Source organism: Agelaius phoeniceus, chromosome 2 (assembly GCF_051311805.1).
Source record: "Agelaius phoeniceus isolate bAgePho1 chromosome 2, bAgePho1.hap1, whole genome shotgun sequence".
Lineage (NCBI taxonomy): Eukaryota > Metazoa > Chordata > Aves > Passeriformes > Icteridae > Agelaius > Agelaius phoeniceus.
The window spans coordinates 69,638,597-69,663,042 of NC_135266.1; the positions used below are offsets into that span (position 1 = coordinate 69,638,597).

Here is a 24,446-nt window from a genome sequence, read left to right on the forward strand (position 1 = left end):
AATACCTTAGTAAAATGGGTTTGTTCAAATCCTATTAAGCATGCAGAAATTGCTGCTGAAGGGGCTGAGACACTTAGCCTAAAGCATTTTAAACTTCTGAATTTCTTGTTTATATTTTGCCCTGTCTTGTTTATATTTTGCCTGTCAATTTATATTTTGACATGTCAAGACATCTCTGTGAGGTGACAGGTCCTATTTTCTGCATTAAAAAAGTGAAGGAAGCTACCACATATTTGATTGGTAAAAGCAGTGATATAAAAATGGTCTGTGATTGCAAGGCAGGGCTGAGGGCAGCCCACTCATCACTGCTAAAACATTTAAAAGATCTCATTAGTGCAGAATTATCCAACTGCCAAAAATTCCTTCATATCTGCTGAGCATCCATTAGAGGAAAATGATCCTGTTTACCTTCCAGCACAAAGTGTAGGTAACGTTTACAGTTCCTACAGCTAATGAGCAAGGCATCAATTCTGCTGATAACAAAGCCTAGCAATTGTCAAAAGGATGCCAGTACCTTTGCAGAATGAGAAGCAAGGGCATATTAAAAAGTCAAAGATAAACAATTAGAACAAAAAGCTAGGAGAACAGCTGGAGGAAAGCAAAGATAAAACAAAAGTCACTCAAATGTGTAAAGCCCTGCAAGCTGACCTTGAAGAGATTTAAGACAACTCTGAAATACATTTTCCAAACTAAGCAGTATCTTTTGTACACTTTTCCTGGACCACTTTCAAAAGGTTTTATTTTGAATGCACCTCTCCTTTCTACAGAACAGAGTTTAGAAGCATTTCACAACAGGAGCACCCAAATATTGAAGCCCCAGAATGAGTAGTTGCACTTTAAAATGCAAATCCTAAAAGGAATGAAGCATTACAAAGAAAAACAAAGGAAAGTGACCAAGAGCATACTGATAGTAGGCAATGTATGCAAGCAGAATAAGTAACACAACATAAAACAAACACAGGTGCTAACATGGATAAAAAAGTAGAAATAGGAACTTCATACACTGACCACTTAAATGCACACTCTTATTAGGGTTTTGTACTGCAAGCTCTCCCCACATAATACAAATGTAGTTTTATGGACAGATTTGGAAAATATATGCAAATATTAAAGTTGTGGATGATATTGCAAATACAAGAATGAATAAATCCTTGTAGGGAAAAAAAAAAGTTGTTGCTAGGAAAGAAATAAAGGGCACACTATTATTTTACACAAAAAACCAAAGGGAATCAATCTAGTAATACTGAGAAATTTTGATGTTAAAACATACCTGTTTTAATTTAAAAATAGGGTTGATCTTGATATGGTGGAAAACCTTTCCATGAAGAAAAACTATTGTAGACATGGAGAGGGAGGGGCAGGTCAGAATATAGCCTGACACCTCACTTAAATATAATCTGTTAAACCTTGTTAAAACTGCAGGATCAAAAAATGAATTGCCTGATCAGTCTCGGCTGGAAAGAGGCTTCCATGAAATGGGAAGCCATTACAGGAGGGAGAGAAGTAAACAGGATTTTCATACTAGAATCCTGAATTTGAGCAAGTAACTGAAAATTGAAGCAAGAGGTATATTACAGATTGCATTGAATTTATGACATTAATTTTGGAAAGTCTCAAGCAAATTATGTCTATTTTATCTAAATATACAAATCAGTTAAAAAATAACTCAGTTGCCTTGAAAAAGGAGTTCTTCCACTAAATCCTATAACCACAACATTATTAATAGGACCCCATTTGATCTTTAGACTTTTCAGGAAAAATTATAGTTTTTTGAATTGGCCAAGGGTGTTCAATGCAAGAACCCTCCAGGACCCAAAGCAAAAAAAAATCTCCTACTCTACTAGACCAGTTTTCATAGGGAAATATACAGACTTTTGTCTTCTAAACAGTGTCACAATCACAGGAAATTAAAGAGCACTGACTGCACCTAAACTGATGATTTTTCAAAAACTTTATTTTACCTCTTTTCTCATTTTGAAAGTAATAGCAAAAAAGTAATCCTGATTTTGACTTTTTTAGACAGAAAGGGCATAGTCCCAAATATTACCATTTTACACTCCCAACAGCTTCCTTATTCTTATTTGGTGCTTCTTATGAAGGTCTAATTTACAGAGGTTAAATGTTCCATAATCTCAAAAAATTAAGAAACTGAAATGAATTTTTGCCATTGCTAAATTCTAACTGAAGAGTTTTGGCTAATATTCAATAAATCACTATGGAAAATGTTTTTTAAGCAAGAACAAAATACTGACATCTACTGGTGACCGGAATTACAGTTTGGTTTCACATTAAAAAAAATGTTTTAAGTGCGCCATAAAAGAAAATAAATGGACAAATCACTTGTTAAGATTAATGTCAGTTACTTAATCCATTTTGAAGTGAGGCATATGTGCTGGTTTAATGAAGTAACACAAATCCAGCAGTTGGGTTCATTTCTCATTTCAAACTAGCAGAAAATAACTAATGGAACCTTAAAGACTAAACATCTATTGCTTGGGCCTGTAACAACAGAGGAGTGAACCTGATGATTCAGTCTTTTGTTTTCATACAGCAGTTGTCCTTGAAAACGCAAGGATTTAACTTGGCAGTGAAAAATGCCAACTTCAAATGTTGATAGGCAGGATTGCCGAGATGATGTGCCCCATGTCCATAATCAGCATTGCTGGAGAGTGTCTCTCAGTGGCATTGTGAGTTGACCAAAACAATCAAGATGTACCAAGAACCTGCTGATTATGCCCGTTTATTTTTTCCTCTACACTGTTGGCTTTCCCCTTTTCCCAAATTTCAGATATGAGATTATTGGTGGGATTTCCATCACTGCTTGTCTTAAGACAACATGACTGCAGTTCAAGAGGTAACTGTTAATACTGGAAAAGCATCACCATTTCAACATTTCCATAAAAGCATCTTCTCAAATAGGCAATAAAGGTTTTTAGAAGCCAGGTCAATTTCAGGTACAACTCTGATTACAAAATTATTTCACCTCTTTCCCACAAAACATGCTTATATTCTGGCCTCACTGAAACCATTTGTACTTCTACTTGCTGAACTTTTTATTACTCATATTCTGCAACATCAGTTACAGAACTCAACTAAAATCCTTGGGTTTAACAACTGACACCATAATCCTCTCTGCACACATCGTATCTGAACACTTGTCTCAATTCCAAAGAGGACTCTGAAAGAATAGAACTCTGCAGAACAAAGGCTGTTCACATGACTGATTTCATTAAAGGATCAAAAATTGCATTTAGAATGGATTTAATTACAACAGGTTTGATAAGCTTGGATAAATGAAGCCTAAAACATCCAGCAATCTGATTTAGGCACTACAAGACTAATGCACATAAGACAATTTACACCAGATTTCTTTGTCCTTTACAACAAAGAACGTGGAAATGAAAAATAGGTCAAGTAACCTCACAGCAAGCTATTTCATATGAGGGGATGTATGCCACTCCTAATTTTTTCTTAATTTTATAAAACACAAAGGAAATAAAGAATTGTTTATGCACACTGAACTTTCAGTGTAAGTTTCTTAAAAACCTCTTCTCTCTAGGCTTACACGTTACAAATCCAATTTCCCATTAGAATGTAAAGTACAACAGGCAGCTCTCAGGTCAGTGTGACCCACCAGCAGGTCAAGGGGAGACTCTGCAGAGGAGTGGCAGAGGAACAAAGAATAGTTAGGGAAGGAAAAACAGAGGTGTGAAGAACTGCTGCTGCAGGAACGGGGTGGGGGGGAATCCTGCCTTAGGAATTTAATGTCCACACACATTTCCGTTCTACTGCCACCATGTCACAACTATGCAATGGAATTCTGACAAAATCTACATTACAGCACATTCACTGGCTCTATCATAATACTCACCTAAAATTATTCCAACTAATAATTAAATTGTTATGTTTTTCACTTCATAAAGAATGCATCTTTTTTTTCTTTGTAAACACACTACAGTCATATTGAAAAACTGCCTTCTTCCAAGTCTTTCTTATCATTTTTGCACCAAATGCCATCCAAACAAAAACAGCTGTTACACAAAAAGGTTGATAGTTGAAATTAAAGTAGTGATAAATCACAGTGTACAATCAGTAGATAACCACTGAAATAGCTTTCTATAAGCACACAAAAAGCAATTAGAAAAGAAATAGAATGGATTTGAAAAAAGGCACAACAAACCCCAATATTTTTAGTAAAATGCGGCAACAGAATATATAACAAGGTGCACTTAATATTATCTCAACTTACCTTTCCAAGATCTACAGCCTGTTTCAAAATATCTCTTTTTAGATCTTCTGCTCTCTTGGAATGAAAAGAATTACTTTGACTCTGGATGACAAATACAATTCCTTTTAATTCTGTAAACAAGAAAATAAGAAGATTTAAAGATAAAAGAAATTATTTTCTGATTTGCTCCAAAGTTATTGAGAACTCAGGTGTATGTAGGAATCTATTACACAGTAATACTCCTTTAATTATATAAATATTTCATGAAGTAGTAAAAAGGCATTATTTAACACACACACACACAAAAATCCAAACCAGCCCTTTTCCAGTTTCATTTAAAAAGAGCATGGCATGACTGGAAGATGTGCAGCAGTTAACAGCAGCCACATTCATGAGGTTGCTTTTTCTCCAAGACACCAGCACTCCTTGTAACCAGAGTTAAAAGGTGTTTGTCACAGACCAGCATCTCCCCTCACCAGGAAACACATGAACATGAAACAGAAAAGCTGCTTCCCAAACAAAGAGTTTAAAATCCTCCCCAGAAACAAACATCAGGTTGAGAGACACATACACAAGAACACTGAGCTGATACCCTTATCTAATATGACAGCACCAATATATCACTTGTGTCTTCACAGTGTTTAAAGGAATCATAACTAAAAAGTTTAAACAGGAGAGAAGACTGAGAGAAATTTAAAAGAAAATAGTGAAGTAGCTTTGCAAACATTTATGGATTATAAAAGTGCCTATTGTAAAATACAAATAGATGATGAAGCAGGTAGCCAAATTTTCTTGATAATAATCCTTCAATACTTGGAAATCAGAAAACAGGAAAATATGATCCCATTCAGAAGCAGAGCACAGCAGACAACAACAGAGGATGAGACGATAAAAGGAAGAAGACAGATGCCTTTTCCAGAACTCTTAGCAAGTTTGATCTATGCTGTTTAACCCACTCAAGACCATTAACTAAGCATCAATCAGTGAGGAGGATTGCTTGGTCACAAAAGGCTGAACTTTACAGATAATGTGTAGAAAGTGTCAGAAAACTCAGGAAATAATAACTTGAGACAGTGCCACAAGGAAAGAAACTAATGCCCAGGAGATCTGTATAGAATGTTGAAAATTGTGGAGAGGGAGAGAATTAAGTTCACACCAAAAAAAAAACCAAGGAAGAAGGAAAGTGCTAAGAAGGAAAGAAGTAATCACAAGGAAAAAGAGTAAAACTGAGTCCATGAAGAAGGATTACAAGGAAAACATTGTGAACAGAAAGAGCATTAATTATGTGCACTAAGGTTATGAGAAGATTGCTGTGTCCAACACCTGAGGATTGATTACATTGCTTTGTTGCTTTGAACAGTTATTTGTTAATTTAGACCTGTGACAGCTCAAAGCTGCAGTTAGATGTTTTTCTACTTTTCACTCAATATTATTTTCCCTCAATTTATTAGCTTATTCATCAAGACAATTGTCAAATTGAATGAGGTTTCTGGTGATATATTACAGAGATGGAATAAGCATTAGTTTAGATATCAGTATTCATTTCACATTTTTCCCACACAGTGTAGGAATCAACAGTGTTCATGCTGTGAACCACCAAACAAACTGCTTAAAAATCCCATGCATAATAAAAACTTCTGAATAGCAACTAATTGCTACCTAGCAAGATCTTTGCTACATTTCCTGTGCAAAAATTAAAATCAGTGTGAAAACTGAAACTACACTTTGTTGATGCTAATGAGAGTCAAAGGACTAAATCTACATGCACAACCCCAAAAACTCCTACAGAGACAAAAAGCAAACACTACCTTGTTTTTAGTAATTGCTGTTTTAGTACCAGTATATTTACAGATATGGAAGCATCTGAACTACACTTAGTTTCCCTTATGGCACATTTAACAACACCTGTGATATTCCACACTAGCATACTTAGTAGGAGTGAGATAACATCTACTTTGATGATTAAATCAAATAGAAATAGTTTCCTGTGCTATAGGTAATTTAAAGTACTTAGTAAAAAGACATATTCAGTGTATGAAAATGTCAACAGAGAATAGTTACAATATTGACTACCTCAATTGTTTCTCAAGTTGAGAAACACCCAATGAAGCAAAATAAAGAACAGTCTTTTGAAAGATTAATTTCCAAAAGTGCTACTGATCTGTATATAACAGTTGAAAAGAGAAGAATGAAATATCAGAGGAACTAAGAACCCTCAAGAACTACATTGTTTCAAGCCTCTACATTTTACCTATAGAAATGGGTTAAAAGACCTAAAAAAAAAGAAAAAATCCAAAAAACAAACCTCAAACCAAAAAAACTTTATTATGAAGAGGCAAAAAAAATGATGTATTGCATCAGACCAGCAGTCCTTCTAATCCCCTACATTTTTTTAACAGTAATAATAAGAAAGACACCACAAAACCCTTCACTTTCTCCAGTGCTCCTCATACCCTCACAGCATTGACAAATACTACATTAGGAAATGCCAGAAGACAGTCATAATTAAGCTGGGTCCTTTTAGAACAGGCAGAGCCAAGTCCTGAGGGTTTAGCAGAGTGAAAAGTCCACAGTTACAGTGCAAGTCAGGTCTGTTAACTTTTTGCCAGAAAGACATCAGACTGGTCTTCAGAGAACACAGAACCTTGCAGAATTTTTATTTTCATTATTTATCACTTGTCCAGCAGCAAAAAGTGGTTTTACCGCTATTCTACCTATTAATGTTTGATGTGTTTCTTAAATACTTGCTCCTAGATATTACAAAGTAATTATAATTTGTTACAAGCAATTTACAATAACCTTAGTTATTACAAGTACAGTTAGAGCCTAGCAGAATGGTAAAATTCAGTTTCATCTTAAAGTGTTACAAGAACAGCTAAGTATAAAAAAATTTTATTTTAAACTATAGTGCACTATAAAAAGCAATTAATCCTTTTCACAGTGCAAGTGCACATGTTCACAGAAAACTTAACTACAAGAACTGCAAGTACAATTAAAGATTTAGAATTTTCTGTTTGATGAGACTACATGAACAAAGAAAAAAAAAAGTATTTGTGAAACAGCCCTATACTCTACTTACCTCTGCCTATTTTACTAATTGTTCTACTTTTTTCAGAGTTCTAGAAGAAAGAAAGAAAAAAAAAAACCAAGTAAGAATATACACAAAGCCTCAAATATTTCTACAGAAGCACACTGGGAGTCAAAGCACTCATCAGATTATAAATGTATACATAGAGGTTTTAACTCAAAAACTAATATGAAAAATAAAGTAAAATGTTATTCATCATCAAGAATTGCAGGAGATATCCTATATGCTTGCATACTATTACTCAGAAAATACAGTAAGAGTAAGAAAAAAAAAAGAGAAAATGCTTTTCCATTAATCAATTTATACCAGAGCTCTTTAAATTATTACTAACAGTGTCTTTTTTTCTTTATTATGTATCTCCTGAGCACTAGGTTTGGAATATGGAGTTCTACAATAAAAACACAACTGTTCAGTGTGGGAAAAAACCCAACACACTCTATTAATTTAATCTACTATCAAGCTTCTATCAAAACTAAAGGAATCTATCAAGTCTATCTATCAAATCTATCTTCTGCCAATTCTTAAAGGAAGACTCAAATGCAATTCATATCAAGACAAATATCAATAGGTTGTTGCACATAACATCACTCCACTGGAATTTACTCAGGTATGACAAACATCAGGTATCTCTGCACTGCCTTAGAAAGTCGTAGGAAGGAAAACAGAGCCTCCATTTGTTGCACAACCTATCCCAGGTGACAGCAGCCCAGTGCTCTGGTTTGTCCACAGGAAAATCAAACTCATCTTTACAAATTGCATAAGAATATTGTAAGACCTATCTCGGTTCCAGGGTTTTAAGACCTTCAGATAGAAATGCCATACATTTCCTCAGTAATAAGCTCATACATGTTTTCCTACCCTTGAGACAAGTTCTATTTCTAAATACTGAGCCCTCTTCGTTTTTTTAAATATCAGATGTATGTAATCTTCTAGCTTTACTTGCATCAGATGATCTTTCCTCTGACTTTTACACTGAAATGAATAAGCTCCAACTTCCCTGGTAGCCATCTGTAAAACCTTTCCAAAAATGACTGCAACTGCATCCATTCTTATGATCCTTTTCCTGCTGCCTGGGTCAATAAAGTTTAAAATATGTGTTATAAAATTAACTTATTTTGATATCTATATACAACACTGTCGTTATATAGCACAGTTAACATTCAAAGCTAACCTGTATCAGAAAAAACACAGGAAGATTGATTTTCCATGCAAACAAAAACCTATGTGTTTTGTGGTACACTGTGTGAAGAATAAGCCATATTTAAAATGACTTTTATTAAAACACAAAACAATTGTTGCCTGTTATAGTCCGGTTAGTATTATTTTTTTAAAAAAAGGAAAAAAAGGTATTTTGGCCTGAAGAAGTCTAGGAAGCACCTCTGAGTGCTTCTCATCTGAGGGGAGGTTTTGAAACTCTAAAATATTAGGAAAGCCTTCATAAATTATATCCTATATAAGAAGGTAACAGCTGGATTGAGACAGTAATGGAATTTAACAAACAGCAATCTATCAGTAATGACAACAGAATGACAACAGAGTTTCCCAGACACTGTGGCAGATCAGCAGTTTGCAATAGGGATATTTTTCACCTAGAAAAATTACTGTAGTTATAGCAATCATCATCAAAACCAAAAATTATTTCAAAATATATACTTCTGACTATCCTGCTATTGTACTTGATGTCAAATCACTAGATCTAAATGGCAGCTATAGATTCTAACCATTGATTCATTCCAGTTTTTTTATTTTCCTCTCTTACATTTATTTTATTCATACACAAATATCTGTTACAAATATGTACTCTTATAAAAATGGTAGTCAGAAGTCTGTGAAAGGACATGCATGCATACACACCTAACACTCAGGATGCTATTTAAAGCTAGGGCTAGCTCTGACCATTAGCTCTCCTCATCTGGTTAATTTGAAATTTCATACATGAGCTTTGCTTGAGCCGTGACCTGAGTGGTAATATGTAATAATGCTAATTTGGCAGAGAGGCAGCCATTTCCCTCTCAATGTATTCTATATTTAACAAAACCAAGAAGGAAGGAAAATGAATTAATTTGAATTAATAAAGTTTATACACTCAAAAACTTTGAATTAATAAAGGTTATGTATTCAAAAACTTTTCTCAACAGCTATAGTACTAAGAACTTATATGACCTAGAACAGAAAAACATCACATGAAATTTGGTACTACTGAAGTCAATAATTAAAATAATCAATGCCACAGATCTTAGGCTTTTTGCTCAGGTCTACTCCAGTTTATTTTATAATGTCTGTAAAATGTTCCTGCTCTAGCAACTAAAATTTATTACCTGCAGCACTGGAAGTTCAGTCTCATCTTCTGCACCTTCAGAAACTACACTTACAGCAAAAGCTGAAAGAAAAAACAGACTTCTTTCATATTACAGGAGCTCACTTTCACAACTGATGAAGTTCTGCAGCAAAAAAACCCAACCCCTCTCCCCCTCCATCATTTAGGTAGATTTTTCACATTAAATTATACTGTATTTGTAATAATCTTTGTGAACATGAGAGTCTGTTCTTATGGAATTTATATATTTGCTGCATGACAAGTCCCACACCATCACTGAAAAAAATCACTCTGATATGAAGCCAATTTTTCTTGGCTTCAAGGCAAATAAATCCCTTAAAAAAAATCTGTTCAGTCCAGTAGCTCACTTGGTAACAGCCTAATGTGCTACCACATGGGAGACCTGCAGTGCACTGTTTTTAGGTTAAAGTTTGGATTACCAAAGCTTCTCTTGGAACCACAGAAACTTACAGTGGCTGACAGAAATTTCTATCAAAAGTGAAGATGCCTATCACAGGCTTTAAAAGCCACCTTTAAACAACATTCAAACTTGCAAATGTATGAGAACCCAAATAAATATTTACAAAAAGAAAAGGGACCCCACAGAACTAATCTGCACAGAGGTAGCATTATCTTAAACTATTTATAGTGACACCACCCTTTGCATACATTTCTGGCTTGTATTAGAAAAAGTAATCATAAAATGGGTTCTGGTGCTACTTTTTTTGTTGTTGATGTAGTCACTTAATTTGTCTCAGTCTGCTCATTTGTAAAAGTAGCTCCATTTAACATAAGAAAGCCTTACTAAGATTCTTCTTAAGAAATCCTTTCCTTAAAAGCTCTAAAGAGATGCAAATGAAAGCAAATTGTTACAATTTGGAAGGAATTCAAGATACTATTCTTCATGGTCAAATTGATGGCTTTCTTAAAAACTGGGGGGAAAACAGATTCAAGTGGATTGTCTCACGACAAATTTAAATTATTTATTGCTTGAAATTGACTTCAGAGTGAATTGTTAGCCATTATCATTCCCTTGATGCGCTAGAAACCTACACTATAAGACAGCAAGACAAGATTGTCCTGGGTCTAGGGTGCCCCATCTCTGAACACCTACAGCATTACGCTCTTCCAGCTGGAGATCAAATTTCATCAAGTGTCCAGGAGCTGAGGTTCACAGTGACATCTCAGATCCTGATTAACCTGCATCTCAAACCACACAGCTAGATCCAGACATTCCAAAAATCATTCTACCACAGCAGACTCATGGTGGTCATAAATCAGAATCACAGAATATTCTAACTTGGAAGGGACCCACAACTCTCAAAGGAATGGCCAATACAGGGATTGAATCCATGTTATGAGCAGCAGGAACTAACCAACTGAGCAAACCTCAAGGTCATTTTCCTCCTTGTCTCCCAATATAACAGTATTTACAGATTCAGACAAGGAATAACTTCCCCTACACAAACCAGATCCACACCTTCTTCTTGGCACAATCCTAATTGTAAGATCAACACATAACATCCTTATTCCAGGAAATGTATTAATTATGTAGCATTAACCTGAAGAAGTGTCACCTCATGAATTCAGCTTATTCACAAGCCTAATTTTCAGTTTTTAATATGCACCTGAGGAATTACACATGAAACCTAAGACAACTGTGACTGACAAGAGATGCTGCCTCTGTCACCACAGTGCATTCAATAACCCATGCCATACTGCTCCTAAGCTTTATAAAAGATTAACACACGTGATCCTTGAAACAAATCAAACAATAATCAGATCACCTATTTCACATCACATCTTTGAGAGCACAGATAAAGCTCTTCAGGGAATTAATTAAACAACTTATTCATCCTGGTATTACAGAACCACAGATTTGTTGAGGTTGGAAAGGATCCCTATTCTTTATTGCATCCCACCAGGTATTTACACATTGGAACTTCTCCTTGAACCTTTTTTTCTCCAAGCTAAACAGCCCCAGCTCCTTCAGCCTCTTCTTGTCTATCAGGGGTCCCAATCTATTAATGATGTTCACGGTCCTTTCCTGGACTCACTCCAGTATGTCCATGTCTCTCTTGGAGAGCCCAGATCTGGATGCAGCACCCCAGGTGTGTCACACAGTGCTGAGCAGACAGGAGGGGTCACCCCTCTTGCCCTGCTGCCAACTCTTCCCCCTGCAGCTCAGGGGGCTGCTGGCCATCTTTGCCCCGATGGCACACTGCTGGTGCAGGACCAGTTTGCTGCATGCCTGGACTCTCAAGTCCTTCCCTGCAAAGCTGTTTCCCAGACAATGTGCCCCCCATGTGCAATGTAGCACGGGGTGCCTCTTTGTCAGAGGCCAGGTTTCATATTTCCCTTCACTGAACTCGGTTTCCCAAGTTTCCTGTCTGCCTGCTTCTCCAGCCTGCTGAGCTCCCCCTGAATGGCAGCACCACCAGCTGGTGCCATCAACTCCCCCTGCACATTTCATATCCTCTGCAAACTCCCTGAGGGTGCACACCCCACTGTTGTTAATGAAAGGTTAAACACTACTGGAGCCACCATGCCACTCATCAGAGCCCACCAAGTCAGCCAGCTTTCTATCCACTTCATTGTCCACAGGCATAGCCCATACTTCCATCAGTTTGTTATGACATTACAGGAGACAGGATTGAGCTCAAACTCCTTGCTGAAGATGAGATGAAGAACACCCACTGTTTTCCCCACATCCATGAAGGCAGTCATGTCATCACAGAAGCCCTTTGGGTTGGTAAGCATGAGTGCCCATTCATAAAAATATGGTGGCTTCTCCCAGTCACCCTCTTGTCCTTCATATGTTTGTCTTATCCTTCCTTGTTTGGCAGTGATACTGAGGATTATTTGCTCCACCACCTCCCCAGGGACTGAGGTAGCACTAGCCAACTTACCCTTGCCCTTCTAGAAGACCAGGGCGATGTTCTTCTAGTCCTGAGGAATCTCCCCCAGTCACCACCACCTTTCAAAGATTATCAAGTCTTACACTGACATCATCAAACTCTGCCAGTTCTTGTATGAGCCTGCCATAAGGTCCTGTGGACTCCTGTATGTCCAGTTTGTTTAAATGTTCCCTAAACCAGTCTTCCTCCAGTGAGAGTAACTCTTCTTTGCTCCAGACTTTCTCATGAGTTTCAGGGGCCTGGGTTTGCTGAAGGTGAGTCTTAATAATATCGATCAAGGCAAAGAAGGTTCCAAGTTCCTTGCCCTCTTTCATGTCCTTCTTTTAACCTTGCCCTCCATTCATAAGAAGGCCTATTATTATTTTCCCTAGTCTCCCTTTTGCTGATACACCTGCAGGAGCCCTTTTCCTTACCTTTCACAAGTTGAAATCTCTGACCAGGTTCAACTCCAGGTGGGCCCTGGCTTTCCTAATGGCATACCTGCACTCTCAGACAGTGTCTCCATGTTACCTGACTGTATTTCCATCTCTTGTGTGCTTCCTTTCTTATGTTTGAGCTTTCTCAGGAGCTCCTGTTTGTGCATGTGGGCCTCCTGCCATCTTTGCCTGCCTTCCTGCATGTGGGGATGGATCATTATTGTAGAACAAGAGCCCTGAAAACCAACCAGCTCTGACCCTGTCACACAGTGCAATTTCAACACTCACACATATAATTTATTCAACAAACCTATACAAGAAATGAATGCTAAAGTCTCTTGCTATATCATTATTCTTAATTCCTTGTGATTTCACTAAGGCAGCTTCCCCTCCTTTTTCAACAATTAAACACATTAAAATGACTTGGTATCTTTTACATTAAGTATATCAGGAAGACTCTTTCCAGCTAATACATTTTAATAAGACAAGAACTGTTCAGACTATTTTTAAACTACTGAGAAACCATTCACAAAAGAGACTAACAGACCCCTGAAGACACCACCAAAAAAGCCTCAAGAGTCTTCACCCAACAGTAGTGAAGTTTTTCATGCACAGAGACTGCATGAATTTATCTTAGCAACACTCTTCCACCTGATTAGCAAATCTGTTGTGCATATCTAATTTGATAAAGCAGTCTTCAGCAGTCAGCTGTGGCCAAGACTCTTCTGGCTAAGCAACCAGATCTCTCAGCATGGAAATAAATATCCTCTTCTAAGGATTTACTGGGAAAAGGGCAGCAGGAAAAGAACATGGTAAGTTTATCTGGCCTACAACATATCAACAAAGGGACCACAGGGTAGGTAGAAAATACAGTGCCTTGGCACAACTGGACAACTCCAAGATTAATTCATTCACATGCAATTCACTTTCAAGAGGTTTCTGAAAAAGATGTTCCCAGGAGTGGACCACTGATGCAGCTCATGGCCAGGCCACTTGTACAACACAGGCAGAAACTATAAATTCTCTGTAAGAAGGATATATTTTTGTTGTGTGCAAGGCATACATGGACAAAGAAGGATGACCTATGTCTAGGAGCTATCAGATGCTACTATAACAAACCAGTTATATGCCCAAACGTCATTATTAATTCAGACAATTGTAATGGATTTCTTTCAGTATAACACCCTAAAGCATATATCAATCTCTGGAGCTAGAGGTACCTTTGAAAAATCCAGAATTTCCCCAGGCCCTTTTTGTGTTTCCTAATACAAAGTAAGCATACTTCAGTTGGACTTGCCACAGACCACAGAGAAAATTCATTGCAGGAAGAAAGTTACAAGCTGGTAAAAGTTCAAGCCCTGTAGCTACCACAGTAACCAAAAGACCAGGGTGATTAACTATACAGTTTCTTGCAAACAAAGCTATCCAAAGCAGGGAAAAACCAGCAAGGCATCGTCTTAAATGCAACTGTAATCTTGTATTTGCCACTTCATTATTTAATGCATTGTGTACTCTGAAGGTTAACACATGTTAATGTGCATTAACATCGTGTCATCCGGCACAAGCAGAATGTGTCAATCACCAGTCCTCCCCTCCTATTGCTAAATGGCCAAGAACTGAGGATAAGAAAAGGAAAGAAATTTTAGACAGACTTTAAAGTTCTATATTACCACCAGTCTTATCTTTATGTCTTTTGAGAGCATGACTAGAATCCACTGGAAAAGCTAGACAACATTTTTGGATCCATTCAAAACCTGGACATGTAATATGAGAATTCCTGTTCAATTCTTTCAATTCTTATTTATTTTTGTCAAGTGTTCCATTATTTCCATTAAAATTTTAATAAGTAAATAGACTTGCTTGTAACACTAGAATGTAAAACTCAGCAATTATTTTCATTTTTCAGCAACCAAACTGCAAGAATATGTGCAGGATAGAAAAATGGATGTAAAGACTGCAGCATTAAAACACAATACACTGTATAAATGCATACAATTATACAAGATCACATTTTATATGTAGAAGCAATCCTTTCTTTGGTAATATTCTTTCATGCATAAACAACTTCCAAATGTTTAAAATTATATGTCCTTGAAGTACCAAGGATGTTAAAACTGAGGAGTTAACTCTTTGCTTTCACAGACTAATCCACCTGAGACAGAAAAGCAATACTCCTGTTATATTCCTCTTTCACAGTGTGATTCAAGGTTGACTGACCCCAGTGTTGTTCCAACCACCTCGCTGAGCTGGGGGTCAGTTTCAATGAGCTACAAAGAAATAACAATTCTATGACAATGTATGGCAAAACTGTGATAATAAAAACCACTTCAAATAATGACAGACAGAAATTACATTGTATGCAGTAGAGAAAACATTTAAAACAGAATTTCTTTACACTTCTAGTAATAATTTAATGAAAGGCCTATTTTTGTTTTGGTTGGGTTTCTTCCCCCTTACAAGTTTTCAAAGAACATAACACTATATGAATTGACATGATTGCAGACAAAATCTGCACTGATATTGTCAGTCAAAGAGATGGGATCTTCCATTATGAGACAGCCTGCGAGCACTATAAATTAATTCTGTGTATTTATATGCAAGCTTTTATAGTATTTCTTCACAGTTGCCACCCTATCAGCATCAAAGACTCTGGTCTAGCCAGATAAGAATGTATTACAGATTCATCAGCACAAAATGGGGAGAGAGCAGGGGGAGGAGGAAGAGGAGAGGGTGATGCAAGCAAATTTGCAGCATCTGAAGCTTTTCATAAAATAAAAGCAACTACTTATATTTCTTTACACAAATGGCACATATGGGAAGAAGGCAGCTGAAATCACCACTTTGAACCACTGGAATGGCTAAATGAGTGCTGTGTACACCACTATCTTTATAAAAGGCAAGCAAAAACAGTAGAAGAACAAGCATCATCATGATCCCTTCTGATTGCCTAGAAGCTACTCCATACAAAATCATCTGAATACATTTTCCCATTCTTAAGCTGCCACTTGCCAGCTGGAATTTATGAAATTACCCAACTACTGACAGACAAACTGTTTGCTTCTGTGGAAGGCAATTCCAATTATTTCTGTTTTCGAAGAACAAATTTACTACTCAGGCCATCTCAAAAGCATGGGATATTTGGGAAAGGACAGATCAGTAACAAAAACCGGTATTAAAAAACCAAAAGAAAACCACGATACTGCAGGAAGCTTCTGGTGAATAAATCCCATACAAGGATTAATCAAGACCTACTAAACAAGAGCACAAGTGTTTCCATTTCTGCTTTCTACCTGCATGTAGGTAGGTATCTATGCATGTACAATAAATACGGATATGGGAAAAACTGAATCTGCTATTCTCTGTGATTACAATCTGTTTGCCATCAGAAGTGCTATAGTACCTACTGGAGCAAAACTACTCATCCTGGAAAGAATGAAATGCTGCTTTAGGAAGAGCTGTAGAGTATTAGCACTCCCCAAAAACTAAGCTGTGTCTGTGAAAGGAAAAGTGTTTAGCAGAAGGAAAACCAAAATATCACAGTTTTACTTTGCTGGAATTGTGATTTATTAGCACCAGTTTTCCCCTGCATGATTTTGATGCACAAGCCATAGCAGTGGAAGAGAATCAAATCCAAAGGCTCACAATAAGCTGACAAGCCTACGCTGAAAGAGATGGAAATATTCAGGAATAGAAATAATGAGAAAGAGAACAGATGTAAACATTTACTTCTGCCTTACACTCACACCAACAGCTCCCAACTCCAGGAGCCTGTAGCAACCCAGTCTCTGGCATTCTAATAATCCTTCTCTTTTCATCTTCTCCCAGCTGACTAGACACATGAAGAACATCTCTAAAACACAGTAATACGTTTCCTTCCTCTCGGCTGGCATTTTAGGCGGGCGGTTTTACCTTTCCCCCCGCCCTGAGCAGAGCACTCCGTCAGTGCGGCGCAGACACAGCACGAGTGCTCCGCGCTGGGCTCGGCAGCTCCGCGAAGCTGTTCCGGCTCCCAGGGCCGGTTTCCCCGGCGCGGGCTGTCCCTGCCCGCACCCCTGGCCCCGCACCCCGCCCCGGGGGCGGGAGGCGCTCTCGGCGCTGCCCCCGCAGCCGGGGCCGCGCAGGGACCCCGCGCCGCCCGGCCGCGCTCCAGTCCGGATCGCCAACAAACTTCGGGAACTGGGCACCTCGGCTCCCCGCCCGCCTCCGCGCCGGGCGGGACACAGCGGCCGGGAAAAACAGCGGCGGCGGCGGCTCCGGCGCCACTCCGAGCTCTCCGTGCCCTCCTCCCTTCCATCCCCTCCTCGGAGGGGCCGAGCGTCCCGGGTCTCCTCCCTTCACCTCGCCATGGCGTCCCGGCCCGGCCCCCGCCACTCACCCCGGGCGCGGAGCGGCGGGAGTAGGAAGACGAGGTGGGCGCAGGCAGCGAAGAGGAGCCAGCGGCTGCAGCCGGGCTCCCGAGACATCTTGGCGGGGGCCGCGGAGCCGCACGGCGCGGCCAGGAAGCGGAGGGCACGGTGCGCCCGGCTGCCCGCCTCTGCCGCAGGAGCGCGGGCGAGCGGCCTCCGGCTGGTGGCGGTGCCGCGGTCGCCGCCTGCCTGCCCGCCCTTCTCCTCCTTCTTCTCCTCCTCCTCCTCCTCCTCCTCCTCCTCCTGCTGCTGCTGCTGCTGCTGCCGCTGCCGCCTTCCCGTTCCCTCCTCCCGGCAGGACCGGCCGCCAGCGCCGGCAGCGGGGGGAGGCGCTCGGCGGCCGCGGCGCCCTCTGGCGGCAGCAGCGGGAGAGGCAGCGCCCCGCGCTCCCGCGGCTCCCCGCGCTCCCGGGACGCTCGTCACGGGACACCCGCCACCCCCGGGACCGGGAGTGAGCATCCTGCCCCAAATAAGCACAGTAAGCACAGCTCTCCTTAGCCATCAACTCTTCTTAACCGGCCGTTGGAACGGGCTGCCAGGGAGGTGGTGGAGTCACCGACTTTGGAGGTGCTTAATGAAAGACTGCCGTGGTGGGGTTGACATGGTGGTGTTCAGTCGTGGGTTGGACTCAATGATCTCAGAGGTCTTTTCCAACCTAATTGGTTCTGTTATTCTGTGAAATGTTACCCAGCGCTCCAACAGGAACCTCATCCACCAAAGTAAGGGACCTAATTCATCTCTAGACCAACCCTCACAAACCCTTACCCAAGAGAGCACACAGCACCTTCAGATAGCCTTTCCTAAACTACCTGTGTGACCAGGAGTGTGGACATGCAGCATGGAGTACAGGCATGGCATCTGGAGCACAGCCTTGGCACTGGAGACTCCACAGCTAAAATGACTCGCCCTATTTGGCTAAAGAAATGCAGACCTGGAGCTGCACAAAACTGGTTTTAGGGGCAGCACAGAAGACAAAGTAGATTCTAACGTGCATATATGTCATGATTCAGACAGTAAATTTGGATATAAGAGAGCCACAGACCTAAGAAGAAAGATCAATATCAAGAATGTGAAACCTTGCTAGTAAACAAAAAACTGACCCAACATGAATTCTGGTTCCAGTAAGAAGAAACCATCCATGGGAATGTCAGATTTGTCCTAGTGAAGCATGTTAACAACTTGCTATAAGTTCCCCCATACACCCCAGAATTAAACTGCTGCCCTTCAGACCTAGAGAAGCCTCAAAAAGGCAAGCAGTGATAGGGCTAGAAACTCAGCAGTGTGTAGAAAAATTTCAGCGCAATGATATTCTTTCTTTTTTCTGTAACAATTAGATCTGTATTGATAATTATTAGAATTTCACACTTCAACTATAGTAGCAAGAAACAAAAAGTTCTTGACATATAAGGTGTGCTTCTTCTTTGCTCTTAAACATGATTTTGAGTGTAACACCTAGTGTCCCTATGTAACAATTCCTTTCATGCTGGCTACATGTAAACATGAATTCCAGCCAGGTCTATTTCTACACATTTTCCCATCAAATACTTTTCACACAGACCCCTCCTAGCAACCCAACCATTCAATATGCACTGACTTCACTGGAGAAAAATGGTGAAGAGTCCAAGTCAGGAATGAACTATTTTTAATCCAGCAAGGCCAAACAGCACGGGATCTTTCCTCAAAACACTGCAACCTTTAGATCTATGGCATTCCTTTCCTCAAGGTCAAGTGGTTACAACAGGATACCTTAAATATGCCAGGGAAGTGATAGTGAAGATGAATGGAAACCTTTTCACAGTGATGAACACACTCCCACTGCAACCTCAGGCAAGCACATCTATATCACAGTAACTTGGTAGCAGACCTCACACTTTCCTTTAAAACTCTCGCAATAGAAACATGTTAGCCAGACTTCTTTGCAGTTCTCAACCTGCTTTATGTATTTTCTAAACACACACCCCTGATATCCCAAGAGAAGGGAAAATGAGGCACAAGCATGAACAACAGCTTGTTATGTGCCTTACAGTACAACTGCTTGTTGCTGACATTCCAACTCACTAAATAAATTACCGGCCTCAAGAATAATAATTCTGATGCCAGCTAAGTAGAAACTTACATACTATTTCTGATTTTATGTGCATGCTCATCATTAGGAGGAAAAAAATAAGAGGAAAGTATAAAGTTATCCTTCAATTTCCAGAACTACAACAATATAAAATACATGAAACCTTTTGCTTAACATGTATATCTGCATTTACTTGGTTTTCCTTGTAAGTTTCAGCAGCATTTCCCACCCTTTCTTCCACTTCTCTGTTTTGTGCTTCTTTCTTTAAGAACTTGCATGACAAGGATCATGCCTACAACATCTGGGATAAACATAAGACTTTTCACTTTCAAAATGGTTAAGATAATCCCATGTTCCAATGTTTCCCCATGCAGTGAGTCTGTAAGGAAAAAAAAACCCCAGCCTTTTGCTTTGATGTAATAAGTGTTTTGACTTGTCACAAATGTAAGAAAAATTCCATTGTAACAACCCCCAAGAAATATGAAACTCTACCATGAAACATGATGTTCTCCAACTGTTAAGAAAAATAGCACTTAAGTGTTTTAAATCTTATATTTAGATCTGTGAGGAGGAAGTATGAAATAAAGCTTTTTCCTGCCTTGTACTCTACTTACACTCTCAGATTGTGTTTGTTATTCTTACTACCCCACTGAGAATTTCCATCTCAGGAAAGTTGAAAATAATGAACTTTCTGTTAAGGAACACAGAGGTTTAAAACACCAGCAAGCCTCCTTTCTTTATAGTATTACATATATTTTAGATTCCTAAATATACAAATGTAGCACTGCTGCTGTCTCACCTCTGAGATTAGAAAAGGGGGGGCTGCAAATACAAATAAATGCTGTCAGATATAGATAGATATAGATAGATAGATAGATAGATAGATAGATAGATAGATAGATGATAGATAGATAGATAGATAGATAGATAGATAGATAGATAGATAGATAGATGCATATCAAATGCAAAGGCTGGCATGTGGCTCAAAGGCAGCTTGCTCTTTGTGCAGGCATTGCAGCAGTGCCTCCAGATACCCTTGTGGCTCTGTCATCTCTTTCTATAGAAGGACTAAAATGTGGGGAAACAGAGAAATTATGAACCAGACACAACAGCAATTATTGAGTTAGAGATCTTGACTGCAGCTACTTTGTTCTTTTAGCCATCTAGAAAGGTTTCATCCAGGAATGAGAGTTTCTGTAGTTTCTTTCAATAGGTTGGGCAGAAAACCTCTCTGTCAGAGACAGCCCTGCAAATCACAAGTGAAGTTCTGTTCCAGCTCTTCTTCAGGCTTCTGCAATTGGATCCCTCTGTCCTACTGAGGAACTTACCTAAGGACGGGCATAACTTTAAGTGATGACTAATCCTGTGGAAACGAGCAAAACCAATCCCAATGAGTTTGGAACCACACAATTACTTTTTAAATTACAACATACATCTGGAAACAGAGATTCTCAGCTTTCAGGTACTCAAGGCAGTAATTCAATGCCAGTTCCAGTCCATTATTATGTACCCTAAAATACTGATACCCTCGAAATACACCTACATTTGTCAAACACTAGGCAGTGGGCTTGAGCTCTGATTCTCTGCAGCACTCAGATCTGAACTACACTAGCTTGTCCCCTTTGGACCACTCCAAACAGCTCTCTCTGGGAGAAACCTGCAGCAGCAGGGAAAGCCCCCTACACTCCAAACATGACTCAGTATTGGGACTTGCCCCATCTTGCTTGGGAGAACTGATAACATTGCAGTACCAGCACGTGCATGCTGTAAACCTGACAACCAAATCACTGAGGGAACTCAGTGCTCCTGTCAACCCCTGTGGCAGCCCACAGTGTAGTCTAAGTTTAGTCTCTCTTCTTCCTGGGTTAACCTGGGAAGGGCTTGTTCTTAATTAAAATTTGAGGACTCCATTTGAGCCAAGTCATGGAGCCTTCAATCAAAGCTTTATAGAGAACTGGTGTGAGGCTGCAGTGAGGAATCCCAGGAACAGAGTTCAACCAAGCAATTTTTCACGATAGAGACTGCTGTTATTAGATCACACACTCTCTAGAAAGGACTTGGAAAAACACTGGGTGTGAAGCAATCAGCCACAGATTCTTACAAGATGGTAAAGATGGATCAAAGACAATTCCTTTCCTATGGGGTAGTTATGAGTGCTTAACTGTCTCTGCCAGTCAGCTCCTCTGTCTTCTGGCAGAGAAACAGTGAAAATACCATCTGCAGCATATCCTCTGGTGCTCATTTAGTGTTGTCCAAGAGGCAGAATATATGCACTAAGGGGACGGGGCAGGACACAGGAATTTCAACTTATTTGAACTATTACAGACCAAGCTCCAGATAAGAAACAGATCTATCAAGCTGTGGAACTTAACACAGGTCCCCAGAGTTCAGGTGATGAGATTATCAGATGCTCCTGTCTACTGTACTGCAAACAGTCAAGGAGAAAATTCTATAGGCAGGTGGTGCAGAGGACTGAAGCTGTTCAGTCTTGATTATAAGCCAAGGGCATGTTTCCCACTCCCTTGGTCAAATGAGCAGCTTGTCTAGAGAACTGTCAGACTTGCTGCTCTCTCCTGTTTGGTCTCCTGCTGCTTCCATCTGACACATAACTGCCTCTACCAAGCTTATCTGAGCTCTTTATATTTTCCCTGCTGAAATGTAGCTATCTAAAAACACAAAAAATCTGTCCTAAACTACCTGATCCTATCTTTTAATAAATTAGTGGAAATATTATCTTGTCAACAGACAAAGTCAAAATATAGAAGAATAATAAGGGATTTAACTGAGCAAAAGAACATATGAACAAAATGCTTCCATAAGTCTTAGAGAGCTTAGTGGCTACATTAATTTCTTTCCCCAGCTTGTAATTCTTACAAGAAAAGAAACAGTGGTGTAAAGAATCACCCACTTTTCTCAGCCGTGTACTAAGTCATAGTGGCAGGGAAAAAGAATGAGGCCAGCTGTTCAAGAAACACTGAAGTAGGTGGTTAAATAATGTCCTATATATTTGTCTTTAACATTTCTGCTGGTTTGTTGAGCTGTAAATATCATGATCACTCAAGCATTGATTAACCTGCATCATCTCCTGGCATTTGTGCCTCAAGATGTCCCATACCTCACAAATAACTTCCATATATTTTGTTTTGCCTTATTATGGCTGACCTGTAAACCATGACAGTCCAGAAACCAAGTCAAACCTTGTTATGACATCCCAATTTAGCAGCCAAAAAAAAGAAAAAGAATCCCTGAGAGGGGAAGAGACAAGCAGTCACAGTAATATCCAGAGGCATTCAGCCAGCATGAGGCTGAAGCCTTAATGAGGCTTTAGACACTGGAAAAATCCATCCTATAAGATGGTGACACAAAGATTTTGGGGTATGTCTGTCTTACAGCTTTTAATTCCAGTAATCTCCAGAAGCAAAGGGGCTGTATACTTAGATGTGAACACTCTAAACAGTGGCAGGTGCATAACAGCTAGTTTCTTCAGCTGAAGTAGTCTTCTTTTGAACCAGCTCAGGTGTGCACAGTAATCATGCCACTGAACAAACAGAGCTGGAAAACTGTGCCACTTCAGAAGGAGCTTTGAGCTGGGTGTTGGACCAGATGACCTCAAATCTTCTTTCCCAGCTTAGTTATTCTCTTATTCTGAGGTGGTAGGGAGAAGAATAAAAAAAGACAACACCCACCTGACACTCACCTGTAGACAAAGCCAGTCAACTTTGGATATGTAAACTCATTCTCACTACCAACAACAGAAGTTGGTATTTGCTGCCTGCTCCCACTTAGGCAAAACAGCAGTTGAAAGTCATTATATCAGTCATCATTAAAGGTAAAATTATTCAATTCTTAACTTGCCAACTGTCCTTGTTTATGAATAAGTCACCTAACAACTATCCCTTGATATGAACAAATCCACATGAAAAAAAAAATAGATTTAATTATCTGAAAAGAACTTCTGCATTCTGATTGTCTTCACTCAAAGACATCTGCCTTGTCCTTTTCAGTGACATAAGGGGAAACAAGGGCTGGGATAGTTAACCAGATGAGTGATCAAAACTGACAGTAGGAACTGGAGCACTTCTCACTCAGAAGTTTTCAGTTATGCAGTGGCCCTTAGGAGCCATTACAGCCTGGTGTCACTTCAGAGCAACTGCACTCATCACAGCCTGTATTAGCCTCAGAGCAATTTTAGATTATGTCCACCCACAATTGCTCCCTTAGGACTCTTTCATTCTGCTGGATCAAAACTGGATCAAAAAAAGCACAGAATGACACATCTGGTACTGAACCATTCAAGTACAACAACGCCAAGTCAACATGACACAGGGAAATGACAAAAGTCAGAAGAAGTTTCAGAGTTTGATGGCAACATCATCTAGGAAAACATTGCCCAAACCCTCAAAATACACAGTCCTAAATCAGAACCACTCAGTTAAGAGTCTGGAAAAGGTGCTTTGTGACCAAGCAGTATGGCACACTGGTTATAACAGCAGTACCAAGTTTTTACACAGCTCAACAGAAAACCAGTCCTAAGAAAATGACCATGATATGCACAGCCATAAATTAAAAATTAATGGAAAAACTGCATTTCTTTTTACTGGTTCATTACTGGGCTACTTCCACAATAGTCACTGCTTTGTAACTGGTCAGAAAACTTTCAAAATTCAGTATCTGATGGTTTAATTCATGTGAAGACAAAATACTGTTGGTTATCTACTGAGTAGATACCTACTTTGGTATCTGAGATACCATCTGAGATTACCTACCTGAGATATCTACTTTGTACAATAACTTTAATGAAGCCCGGGAAAAAAAATCCATACAGGTGTAAAGAAAAGTATATTTGTTGTAAGTTTTTATAACAGTCTCCTTATTGGGAGCAAAGCTTTTGTCCCTGCCAGGAAGGAGATCAAGGTCCAATTAAAAAGACCTAAATACAACTTAAAAGTAAACCTAGAGGAATCTTGACCTTAAGAAGCACATAGTGGTATCTGATATATCAGCCCTG

General features: G+C 39.4%; 1 protein-coding gene across 4 annotated transcripts in view; it reads right to left on the minus strand.

Moving 5' to 3' along the window:
* B3GLCT (beta 3-glucosyltransferase) overlaps positions 1-17,571 on the minus strand; it is a 45,971-nt gene extending 28,400 nt beyond the window's left edge. The window contains exons 1-4 of one of the 4 annotated variants that reach the window (XM_054654968.2): positions 17,343-17,571; positions 9,635-9,696; positions 7,308-7,347; positions 4,250-4,359 (exon numbers count right to left, since the gene is read on the minus strand). In XM_054654968.2, the coding sequence (XP_054510943.2) occupies positions 4,250-4,359; positions 7,308-7,347; positions 9,635-9,696; positions 17,343-17,430 (300 nt within the window). In that variant the 5' untranslated portion in view covers positions 17,431-17,571. Of the gene's footprint in view, positions 1-4,249; positions 4,360-7,307; positions 7,348-9,634; positions 9,697-16,876; positions 17,277-17,342 lie in introns of those variants that run through there. The other 3 variants (XM_077173816.1, XM_077173818.1, XM_077173817.1) reach the window with 3 other exon arrangements.
* Between the last annotated feature and the right edge of the window lie 6,875 nt (positions 17,572-24,446).